The sequence below is a fragment of the Geotrypetes seraphini genome, chromosome 11, assembly GCF_902459505.1.
Source record: "Geotrypetes seraphini chromosome 11, aGeoSer1.1, whole genome shotgun sequence".
Lineage (NCBI taxonomy): Eukaryota > Metazoa > Chordata > Amphibia > Gymnophiona > Dermophiidae > Geotrypetes > Geotrypetes seraphini.
In genome coordinates, this window is record NC_047094.1 from 122,299,444 (window position 1) to 122,312,130 (window position 12,687).

Genomic DNA, 12,687 nt, shown 5'->3' on the forward strand with positions numbered 1-12,687 from the left:
TAATTTTATGATTTTTCAGGTGGAGGAACACAGGATGACATGCAGAGACCCTCAAAACTCCAATTTTCAAACATCCCCTGATTCACCTGTGCTGATAATGTGTTGCAGCCTACCTCAGCTCTCTAACAGTAGCTAGAATAAGAGAATCACTGCCTCATGCTGGGAATGCCTCTTCGATGCTGATCTTCAGGCTGCCAGTCAGACCCTATGCTTGACTGAACCTGTGGACCAATGGACGCGCTCAGGGACAGGCGGAGGTGAGAAGACATAGCTGGCACTCTGTGAGACACCGCTGAGTCTCCTACAGATGCCCAACAGCCTGTGCTCGAACCTTTGTTCGGCAAAGGGAGAAAGATAGGTACGGCCCCGAGCTCCTGCGAGGTAAATGTAGGCTGGCTGACAGGTACCATCAGGGATTGGCCTGTCAGCTGCAGACTGAATTCTGTGTGATATCAATGCAGAGCTGAATAATCACTCCGAGCACAAGACACCCCGAAAAAAAAGAGACTAAAACACACCGAATAAAACAATAAAATGGGAGAGCAGAACAAACACACTCCTGCTGGCATGTGTGCAGAAGGGAAAAACTAGAGGAGGCACTAAGGAGCCCAGTGAAGTACAACAGAGGCAAAGAGAAAAAATCCAGAGTGGTTTCCTTCTGCAGATGGCACAAAGCCATGGGGATAAAACCCATCTGTCTAGAATGTCTCACCTATTGCACTGGAATTGAAATTATAAAATTGTAAAACCAATAAAAAATTAAATTTGAGAGTTTTTTATTTAAAGTTCTTTAAGCTACGTATGGATAATTATAACATCGGTGAAACTAAAGTAGATAGAATTGCTAAATCAAAGCAATGAATGTGCTTGTTTCTGAGTGCAAATTAACTCAAAACCCGGCTCGATAGTGCATTTCATCATCCACCATCTGCAGTCATTCTCTTTTTTTAAAAAAAAATGTAATTTGTCAGAGCTAAAAATCTAAGTTCGCAAAGATAAGACGATCCAAACAGTAACAAAGCCTTGATTGCTTTGTTGCTCAATAAAAGGATAAAAAATAATATAAAATTACTTGCCATTAGTTTTCAAGGACCAATCACATTAAAGAATGATGCTTGTTTGGGCGGTCATAACACTCATAACATTGACAGACTCTTGCGTACATGATGTACATGTCATCTATTCTAGTGTATACTCATTAAAAGGAACTTTTAAAAATAAAGTAAAATTCTGGAATCTCTTTGGGGCACACCAGTGTGCCAGGGCACACAGTTTGAGAGACACTGCAGTAGGGTGAAGCAGCAAGAAGGTAGGGGGCAACAGAATTATTTCATTACAGCCACAGCAGGCTCCTGTTGGGAAGGAGAGAAAAATCTAGTGCTGTTATCACACTAGACAGAGTTGCTATTTGATACTCAAATTACAGAAAATTTGCTACAGCAGATCTTATGAAAGAAAATTTTTGCTTTGTTCTTCAGTTTATTCAGGACTCTAATGCAAGCAGTTCTCGGACTGCCTTCTACAAGTCAGTGAACATTCTATGTCAAGGTCTGAAGGTCCTGAAACTGCCAGGTATGCTCAGGACCTCAGAAAATGGACCTCAAAAAATGAGCAAAGCCAAGACAGATACATTTCTCCTGTAGTATGGCAGGTGACACAGCAAACTATACGTTATATATTTGTGTCTTTTTATTTCTTAAAGTTCACTGATCACCACAAAATCTGCAAAATGCAACTAAGGAGAGAACAGAAGTCCAACCAAGAACCCGAAGTTCCAAGACACCATTAGGCAGTTGTTGTCACTGGACAGGAGCACTCATGACATGGCATAGCCTCTCCATGCAGCCCTCATATTAACCGCTGCACAATCACAGCGTTAAGCAGGTTGGCTTCCTTCAGTGTCTGGCTCTCATCTGACAACTCTTTGTTGGGAAAGGTGGTCATGAGAATGAAGCTAGTGGCTGCCATAGCTGGTCGAGCATCCACAATGAAGAGACGAATATCATGAATCCTGCGCAAAGCGTTGTAAGAAGCACGGCAAGCGAAGACAATGGAAGGAGAGACAGATGTTATTTCCTGTGCTGCTGGTGAATTTGTCTGATTCTTCTCAAGAAAACATTCACAGTACACCATGCTTCTAAAGGGCAGAAAGCATTAGTAACATACACTAAAACCCTGTGGCGGCTCCTCTGCCACACACTTCTTTTAAGTGTCATGCTTCCAGTGTACTCCCTTTCTAATGGGCACTTGGTCCCACAGTGCACTCAATTACATAATGCAATCCCCATCTAATGGAAGTGCTGGATGATATGGCTTTGGTACCTGTGAGTGTGGTTGAATCTTTGGACCAGCCTGCTGCCATCAGCAAGACGGATCTGGATACTGGTGACAGGTTCACTCTCTCTGATGGAAACAGAAGAGCTGGCTTTGGCTTCATTCTCTGCCTGTTGAGATGGAGAGCCGGTGCCAATCACCTGTGGAGCCGTGCTAAGGAGAAAACCAATAGAGGACACAAAGAACAGTAATTTAGAAGGTGAGAATATCCCACCACTGCCAGAAACACAATCAAGGGAAGTAGACCTGCTAAGGCAGCCTAGATCCTGATAACACCTTCATACTGAGCCGCATTATTTCTTCCCCCAAACCACATCTCTCACCCAAATTCTTCTCTTACACACACCACACCCTCACCTGCCTAGTTTCTGCCCCTCTCCAGTAAAAGCCTTGAAGACACCCTTAGCTTTCATAAATTCTTCATCTCGATGGTCTTCCATGTCCAGACTGACCTGCCCTCCTTGTGCCAACCTGCGCAATTCTGAGGGAACCTCACTGCAAGGAAAGAGATGTCACAAAGCAAGAAACCAAGTCACACTTTTCACCTCTGCTTCCTCACAATATATATTTTCCCTTCAGCACAGTCACTGATTGCTCCTATTAGGACCCTTGCAATGAATGCTTCATACCCTCTGCGAATGGACTCTAGAAATTGAGCATTGGCTGGGTCCTGATAGCTCTGCAGTTCTCCATTATCCAAGCTAAATCCATTCTTCCATAGTTTGAGCACCACATGAACCTACAAGAGAAAGGAGAAGGATTACAGTAGAAGGTAGAGGTCTGCATGGGAACGGGGATTGCGCGAATCATGAGAACTGCGGGAATCCTGCAGGTTCCACGGGGACCCTGCAGGTCTACAGGACTCCCACAGGGAACTCCCTCCCAGGTCTACAGGCCTCCCACGGGGATCCCCCTGGTCTACAGGACTCCCAAGGGGATCCTCCCTCCCCTCCCCGGTCTATTGAACTCCCACGTGGATCCCTCCAGGCCCACGGGACTCCCATGAGGATGGAACTGAGGTTCCCAAGGCCTACCTAAAGTTCCATCGATCCAGTTGCTGATTGTTGTACAACCACCAATTGAGGAGATAGAGCTGGAGCATTTCCTTATAGAGGTGCTCCTGATTGGCCATCAGGCTCCAGCTCTTTCTCTCAGATTGGTGGAGTGAGCCTTGACAAAATGCGAGACCCCCCCCCCATCAAGGATCTTGTGATTAAGCACTCACTGCAGCTGTGCAGCAGAAGAGCACAAGAAAGACTGGGAAGCAACAGCATGCTATGCAGCCGGATTATCCTGCAGCAGGTACCACCAATTTTAAAAAAAATAAAATATCTGAAGTGAAAAATTCTGAAGTCATGAAAGCTTTCCAAGAACCTTTTGGTGTGTGTCCGGGAAGGCGGCATTGTTTGCACCACTTTGGGCTCTGACCTTCCTCTCTCCCTACCTGAATGCATAATATAAATACTTGAGCTGGTGGGAGGGATCCCCAAGCCCTGCTAACTAAAGATCTCCTCTTCCAGTCTAGCAACCAGAAATCTCCAAGCTTTGCAGCTAGTGGCCGTATCTTGAAGCTGCCGCTGCTTTCATGCATGAATGAAAGCCAAGGTGGTGGGAGGCAGTAGAGCTCTGAAATATTGTTGCAAGCAGCAGAACTTGGAAAGTTCTGATCTCTGGACCTTTTATGGGGGGGGGGGGGACAGGCAGGGATGGATGAGATTTCTCATGGGGACGGAGGGGATTCCTCATGGGATTCAGCAAGTATGGAGAGATTCCTCACAGGGACTGGTGGGGACGGGGATTTCTGTCCCCACGCAACTCTCTAGTAGAGGGATCACCTCTTGAAAGGCAGACCAAAGCAATCCTATAGAACTACCTCACGAGTGATCACACCCTGCCCCACCCTTCTCCATGGAACCAGAGTCTGCAGCAAAGTTATTTTCTGCAAATTAAGAACAGGAATCAAGCACTATATAGAGGTTTTCATAATGTATCTTACACCATTTTACCAGCAAAGAAACTTTTAAAATTTAAAGATGCATTTGATTGATTGAACCAACATCTCTACAATGCTCTAGATATTTAAAATGAGACTTTTCTTTTGCCCAAAACAACAAAAGTACCAACTGATTCCAGGGGAAACAAAATAGAACTGTGGAGACAATATTCTTGATATAAAGATTTTAATTGCAATAATTCCCCATATAAAAAGTGATGCAGTCAAAATAAGGTCAATACATATGACACACAGCAAAGACTTGTGGTGCGGACCCATCACGGTCCATGTTTCGGTTGTAATCACCACCTTCCGGGGTCCAATTATTGAATACCACAAAATTTAATTATGCTATAAGGCATCCAAAAGTGTGTAAAATCGCCAAGCACTGACAGCATTGAGTGCATCGCATATCAAACTGTAGTCTGAAAAATGCCACAGGAAAGCTGATGGAAACAAAAATAGACCTCAAGCAGTGATGTCAACATCATACATTTGACTATGGTTTCTATCAACGGTGGCTAGCACTGAGCATTGTTTTTCAATCTCACTTTTTAAAAATTTGTCCCGTTTATAGATCCATAATTTGATGCATGAAATTTGTCCCATTTATAGATCCATAATTTAATGCATGAAATTTGTCCCATTTATACATCCATAATTTGATACATGATGTTGAGGTCACAGCTTGATGTCTATTTTTGTTTCCATCAGCTTTCCTGCAGCATTTTTCAGACTGCGGTTTGATGTGCAATGCACTCAACGCTTTCAGTGTTCTGCGATTTTACTCACACACTTTTGGATGCCTTATAGCATAATTACAATTTGTGGTATTTGATAACTGGACCCCAGAAGAAAGTGATTACAACCAAAACATGGACCATGTCGGGTCCACACCACAACTCTTTGCTTTGTGTTCATATGTATTGACCTTATTTTGACTGCATCGCTTTTAATTTGTGGAGATTTACTGCAATTAAAACCTTTATATCAAGAACATCATCTCCACAGTTCTATTTTTACTTTTGCCTCCAGAAACACATGAAAGATACTTCCCAGTGCCAAACTGCAGAGCACAGCTTCTCCTCCTACTTGCTTTACCCTCACTTTCCTATTGACTATTGTATTTCTATTTCCTCATCTTTGTGATCCCTTTCTACCTTTTCTACTTCTTCTAAATTATACTTCTTTTCAATTTGTAAACAGCTCAAACATTCTTCAATTGACAGAATATCTAATAAACTTGAAATTTGAAACAAAGCTTACTGCTGGCTAATCTGTGTGAATCAAACCCCGGTCTGACACTTGGCTATCTCACATTGCTATTACAGCAATGACAAGAGCAAACTACTAAGAAAGAAATTCTTAAAGAAGGGAGGAGAGTAGCAACCTGTACTCACATCCTGAGCAGAATGCTGTCTCCTATCTGCTGCTACATATGCAGATTCTTCCTCTGGTGCTGCCCCCAGACGGTATCCACCCCCAGCAAATGGCTACAAAAGGAACAGACAAAACTACAGTCAAATGGTGCAGTCTCCAAACAGCTATTCACATGCAGGAATTTCAGTCCTAGACTTCTAGAGCTATATCACAACTGGAGGAAACTGGATTTTCTGCTGAAGCAAGGTGAGAATTTTTCAGCATTGTTAATGTACCAACAAAGAAAGAAACAAACAGACTAAAAAGTGATAAATCCCCTGGACCGGACGGGATTCACCCGAGAGTTTTAAAGGAACTTAAGATAGAAATTGGGGAACTACTACAATCTTTATCTAACATGTCAATTAGAACCGGGCAAGTACCAGATGACTGGAAGATTGCAAATGTCATCCCAATTTTCAAAAAAGGATCAAGAGGTGAACCAGGAAACTACAGACCGGTGAGTCTCACATCGGTACCTGGGAAGATAATCGAAGCACTGATTAAAGACCGCATTGTACAACACTTGGAAAAGCACAACCTAATGAAAGCTAGTCAACACGGCTTCAGGAAAGGGAGGTCATGTTTGACAAATTTACTTCAGTTTTTTGAGAAGGTTAACAAGCAAATAGATAGTGGAGATCCAGTGGACATAATTTACTTGGACTTCCAAAAAGCGTTTGACAAGGTTCCGCACGCAAGGCTTATGAGTAAACTATTAAGTCATGGAATAGGAGGAGAAGTGCACGGATGGATCGGAAATTGGTTAGAGAACAGAATGCAGAGGGTAACCATAAATGGGAAATTCTCAGAATGGGAAAAGGTGACCAGCGGCATGCCCCAGGGCTCGGTTCTTGGTCCCATTTTGTTCAATATTTTTATAAATGACCTGGAAGATGGAACATCTTGTAATATAATCAAGTTTGCGGATGATACAAAACTATGTCGGGCGGTTGGCTCTCAAAGGGACTGTGAGGATCTTCAGAAAGATCTAAATCAGCTGGAAACGTGGGCAATAAAGTGGCAGATGAATTTTAACATAGACAAATGCAAGGTGATGCATCTGGGAAAGAAAAACAAAGAACATGAATACAAGATGTCGGGGGTGACATTAGCCAAATGCGAACAAGAAAGGGATTTGGGGGTGCTGATAGACAGAACCCTAAAGCCATCGGCTCAATGTGTGGCGGCGGCGGCGAAGAAAGCAAATAGGATATTAGGCATGATTAAGAAGGGGATCACGAGTAGGTCGGAAGATGTTATAATGCCACTTTACAGAACAATGGTCAGACCACACTTAGAATACTGTGTCCAACACTGGTCTCCATACCTTAAAAAGGATAAAATTCTATTGGAAAGGGTACAGAGGCGAGCCACGAAATTAGTCAAAGGCATGGAGAATTTAAGCTACATGGAACGCCTCGGAAAACTGGGACTGTTCACCCTCGAAAAGAGAAGACTGCGTGGGGATCTAATAGAGACTTTTAAAATATTAAAGGGTTTTGATCAAATTGACCAGGAAGCAGCATTACTGACATTTTCAGATGTGACGCGGACAAGAGGTCATAGCCTAAAACTGAATGGGAGCAGGTTCAGGACAGATGTCAGGAAGTTCTATTTCACACAGAGGGCGCTTGGAATGCTCTCCCGGAGGAGGTGGTGGCAGAAAAAACTGTGCTGGGTTTCAAACGCAAGTTGGATGCACACCTTCTTGCAGATCATATTGAGGGATACGGGAAATCCGGGTCTCCAAAAAGGAGCACCTAAATGGGCCTCCGCGTGTGCGGATCACCGTACTAGATGGACCTTGGCCTGATCCGGTGAAGGCGTTTCTTATGTTCTTATGTTAAACATACATGCAGCTGTCACTCTACTGGGGTTCTGGGTTCAAATCTCACCATGGCTCTACTGCTCTCGCCAGGGCTCTTCGATGTCCGATCCACAGCCACAGCTCCATGTTCTTTGGCCCCTTTAAATAAATCCTCCACCAACTCATTGGGACTTTTCTTTCTAGGAGGACCAACAATCTGTTGTCCGCTTCTCTCAGAGCCCCCAGCATAAAATCTGCATAGACAGAGCAAAGCAATACCACGGCTCTATCAGTTTTTTCCTCATAAAACTTGGAAAGATTCCCAAGTCACCAACCAGGGCTACAAAACTGATAAAGATATCCCCAATACCAGGGTTTTCATAGAACTCCAGAAAAAGAACGACGGATTGAGACATCCAGGTTTTACTTTCATTTTAAGCAATGGAAGTAAAACCCAAATATTTCAATCCATCCTCTTTTTTTCTGGAGCCATATAGTAACCCTACCCAACACTACAAAATGAAAGCAGAGAAAAGCAGAAGCAATAAAGGCATTGATAATGACACAAACATACACAAAATAAGCAAGGACATCACCAATAACACAAATCACAGTCACAAACCCCAGAGAAATCCCATAGACTTCAAGGGTTACCAGCAGATGGCTGTTAAAGGCCTAAAGACTCTCAAGTCTGATTAGCATATAATTGAAAATAACTTCAATCTTCTCTTGCTCTATTCTTGGATAAAAGTATTTTACTGACCTTTGTCCTTCATCCTCATCCTCTTCTTCTTCCTGAACATGAATCAGGTCTCTGAAGGAAGTTACTCTGTGACCACTGACAGCATAAGCAGAGCGAAAAATAAAGCAAGAATGAGAAAGCAATCAGTTCTTTCAGTATAAAGCACAGTTACTTACCTGTAACAGGTGCTATCTGAGGACAACAGGCAGATATTCTCACATGTGGGTAACATCATCCACGGAGCATGGAATGGACAGTGGAAGCGGGCTATCACTTTAAAAAAAAATTTTTAAGTCTTGAGACTGCCCATACCACGCATGCGCTGGAGCCTTCCTGCCTGACGTCGGCTCACAGCACCATTAGTTCAGTAAAAAAGTTAAGAAGCCAACTAGGAAAGGAGGGAGGGTCATAAGAATATCCGCCTGCTGTACTCAGATAACACCTGTTACAGGTAATTGTGCTTTATCCAAGGACAAGCAGGCAATATATTCTCACATGTGGGACTCCCTAGCTAAACTACATGGTTGGTGGGTAGTTGGCATCTAGACGACAAATAAATTTTGTATAGAACTGCTTGGCCAAACCGACTATCTCATCTGGAATAATTCTCCAACAGTAGTGAAATGTAAAGGTATGAACTGAGGACCAGGACAGATGTCCTCAATAGGAGTTGATTACAAATGAGTTACTGAAGTTGCCATTGCTCTAACTTTAAGTGCCATGACACGACCATCCAGTGTCAGCCCAGCCCAAGCAAAGCAGAAGGAGATGCAGTCCGCAAGCCAAGTGGAGATGGTTCTCTTGGTGACAGAGCTCCAAGTCTATTAGGATCAAATGACAGGAGCAGTTGAGTGGAAGTTTTGTGCGGTTTTGTGCAATCTAAGTAGTAAGTGAGAGCAAATTTACAGTCCAGGGTATGCAGAGCCACCTCACCATGATGGGAATGATGGGAAGAAAACAGGTAGAACTATGGACTGGTTGAGATGAAATGACGAGACTACCTTAGGGAGGAATTTTGGATGGGTTCTGAAACTAGAGCCTAAAACTAGCTGACTCGGTGCACTGAGGTGATGCAGAGTAGAAATGCTACTTTCCAAATGGTTTCATAAGGGCAGACAAGATGACATTAAAGTCCTAAAGGATAGGTGGTGGTTTGATTGGAGGCTTGGTGTGAAGGAATCCCTTCAAAAATCTGTACACCATAGGATGTGATGATAGAGGTTTGTTATCTAGAGAAATATGAAATGCCATTATTGCACTAAGGTGAACTCTGATTGAAGCAGTTTTTACATTAGTCAGATAAGTGTAAAAAATAATCCAGAACTCAAGAAATAGGACAGGAAACTGGATTAAGTAATTTGAAGTTACACCAGTTCATGAAGCATGTCCATTTGAAACATTAACAGCATTGAATGGATGGTCTTCTAGAAATAATATCTAACACCGGCTTTGAGAATTCTGTAAGGTCCATTGATGAGGAGCAAGATACCATGCAGTGAGAGTTAAGGAGCCAAGATTGGGATGTATAATAGTGCTTTCGTTCTGTGTTAGCAATGTGGGAAAGATTGATAGAGAGATGGGTTCTTGAACAGTGGACTGCTTAAGAGGGAACTATGGTTGACAGGGCTACAGAGAAGCTATTAGGATCATGGTGGCTTGCTCTTGGCAACACTTGCGAAGAGTCTTCGTTAGCAAAAAAAAATTGGAGGGAATGCATATAGGAATTTGTTCCACCAGTTTAGAAGAAATGTGTTGGACTCTAGGCGATGGTAGTGTAGACCTTTGAGCAAAATCGTGGAAGTTTGTGATTGGAGCAGGATGCAAAGAGGTCTATCTCCGGCATTCCCCATTCCTAGAATATCTGATGGAGAGTGGTAGAGTTTAGAGTCCACTTGTGGGATGAAGGAGTCTGCTCAACCTATCGGCTAGAATATTTTGTTTTCCCTCTAAGTAAACTGCTTTGAAGAAGATGTTGAGAGGGATCATCCAATTCCAGATTTGCATCGACTCCTGACAGAGAAGATGAGATCCTGTACCTCCTTGTTTGTTCACAAAGAACATGGCTACTTGATTGTCCATGTGAATGAAAACTACTTGATTGAGTAGTTGGTCTTGAAATGTGAGAAGAGCATCTCAAATTGCTCAGAGCTCTAGAAGATTTATGTGTAATGTCTTTGCTTGGGTGGTCCAGGAACCCTGTGTGCATAGCCTGCTAGATGGGTTTCCCCATCTGAGCATGATGCATCAATTGTAAGAACTTTCTGTGAAGTGAAGTCTGAAAAAGAATCCCTCTGGATAATTGGTTGGGGAAAGCCACCAGAGCAGAGACTGATGGAGTTTGAAGGTTATTCGTATCTTCTGAAATAACATTACATGAAATTGGGTTCACTGAGACAACAAGAGTCCATTGAGGAATCCTGTAGATGTGTAAATGGAGTCACATGTACTGTGGATGCCATGTGACCTAGTAGACATAGCATTTGGCGTGCTATGATTGTCCGGGAGATGGATACAGATTGGCAGAGCTGAAGTACATTTTGGAATCTCTGCTGTGGTAGAAAAGCACAGGATTGTGTAGTGTCTAGGAGTGCTCCTATGAATTCCAGAAATTGGGATGGGAGCAGATGAGACTTCTCACAACTGACTGCAAAACCCAGAAATTCTAGAAGTTACACTGAAGATTGGATTGCTACTTGTGTTGTTTGTGGAGAATGGGCTTTTATCAACCAGTCGTCCAGATAAGGGAAGATATGGAAACCGTTTGAATGGAGTTCGTCACCATTACTACTAGGCATTTTGTGAACACTTGAGATGCTGAAGAAAGCCCAAAGGAAGAACCTTGTATTGGAAATGTTGTGCTCCCACTCTGAAGCAAAGAAACTTCCTGTCATCAGGATGGGAATTGAGATCTAGAGAGCAGGACCAATTGTTCTTTTCCCAACAATGACAGCAGGGTTCCTAGAGAGGTCATACAAAACTTCTCCTTCACCAAGTATTTGTTGAGTGCTCGAAGGTCTAGGATTGAAAAGACCTCCTGTCTTTTTCAGTATGAGAAAGTATTTGGAGCAGAACCTCCTGTCCCTCTCCTGTAAGGGACTATTTAAATAGTATTTAACTGGAAAAAAAGCTGAGAGTTTTGTGAAGGAGGTCTTTTTGGTGAGACGTAAACTACGACTCTCTTGTAGGATGGTTTTGAGGCCTTCCTTGCAGATGGAGAGTATAACCTTGTTTATTTGAAGGATGTTATGAGAACCCACCTGTGGTAGAAATGGGTTAGATGGCCTCCAAAGGGGATAGGGGGAGATTAGTGAAGCTTGGCTAAGCTCTCTTTGAGAGAATCAAAAGGAAGGCTATGTCTTCTGTTGAGGCTGAGATTGAGACTTTATGAGGTTGCTACTGCCTCTGGCACCTCTGCGGCTGTAATTTAGATGAGGTAGGGGAGGATTACATCTAAGCCTGGAGTAGTAAAAAGTTCATCCGGGTGCATAACGGGCAGTGGATTGCAGCTTGAATGTTTTAGTGGAAGATAAGAGTAGTCATGGATTTTTCGTGGCACTTTATCTTTTGTGTAGCTTCATCAATCTTGTCTCTAAAGAGTTCGTCCCCTACACAGGGAATATTTGCTAATTTCTCCTCAACATTGGCTTTGAGATCTGAAACTCTGAGCCAAGCCTGTCTATGCATTGCAATGGATACAGCTGAAGTTCTAGATGTCACATTGAATGCATCAAAGAATGAACAGGCCATGTACTTTCTGGTTTCTAGATTATTAATAATGTGTTGGAAGTTAGACAGTTGGTCATCTGGGATGTAGTTCTCAAAATCAGATAAATTTTGCACCAGTTGTTTTAGATAGAATTAGAGAATGGCACGGGGATAAATTTTTCCCTGTCCCTGCAGAAACTCAATTTCTCCGTCCCATCCCTGCGAGTTTTGTCACTGTTCCATTCCTGTAAACTCTGCCATAACCACATAAGCCTCAAACACTGATGATTTTAAAGTGTTTGAGGCTTGTGCAGATGAGGACAGAGCTTGCAGGAATAGGGTAGGGACAGGAAAAGAACTCAGCGGGATGGGATGGGAAAATGAGTTCCTGCGGGGACGGGAAAAAAATTTGTCCTCGTGTCATTCTCTAGATAGAATGTTGTAACTGAGCACTCTACTAGTTAGCATAGTACTTTGGAAGACTTGGCATCCAAATCTGTCTAACGTTCTTCCTTTTCTGCCTGGTGGTGCACTGGCATATGTTCTGAAGTTGTTCACTTTCTCCAAGGCAGATTCAACTAGGAGTGATTGATGCTGGAGTTGTGGCCTACTGAATCCAGGGCAAGACTGAACTCTGTACAGAGAATCTATCTTGCATAGAGCCACAGGTACTAAGAGGGGGTG

The 12,687-nt window shown here is 43.0% G+C and overlaps 1 protein-coding gene across 1 annotated transcript in view; it reads right to left on the reverse strand.

Moving 5' to 3' along the window:
* Positions 1–1,444: 1,444 nt before the first annotated feature.
* Positions 1,445–12,687, reverse strand: part of NSFL1C (NSFL1 cofactor) — a 52,780-nt gene continuing 41,537 nt past the window's right edge. Inside the window, exons 3-9 of the mRNA XM_033914087.1 lie at positions 8,320–8,394; positions 7,645–7,810; positions 5,728–5,820; positions 2,964–3,073; positions 2,692–2,829; positions 2,323–2,487; positions 1,445–2,011 (exon numbers count right to left, since the gene is read on the reverse strand). Coding sequence (XP_033769978.1) covers positions 1,849–2,011; positions 2,323–2,487; positions 2,692–2,829; positions 2,964–3,073; positions 5,728–5,820; positions 7,645–7,810; positions 8,320–8,394 — 910 coding nt within the window. The 3' untranslated portion in view covers positions 1,445–1,848. The remainder of the gene's footprint in view (positions 2,012–2,322; positions 2,488–2,691; positions 2,830–2,963; positions 3,074–5,727; positions 5,821–7,644; positions 7,811–8,319; positions 8,395–12,687) is intronic.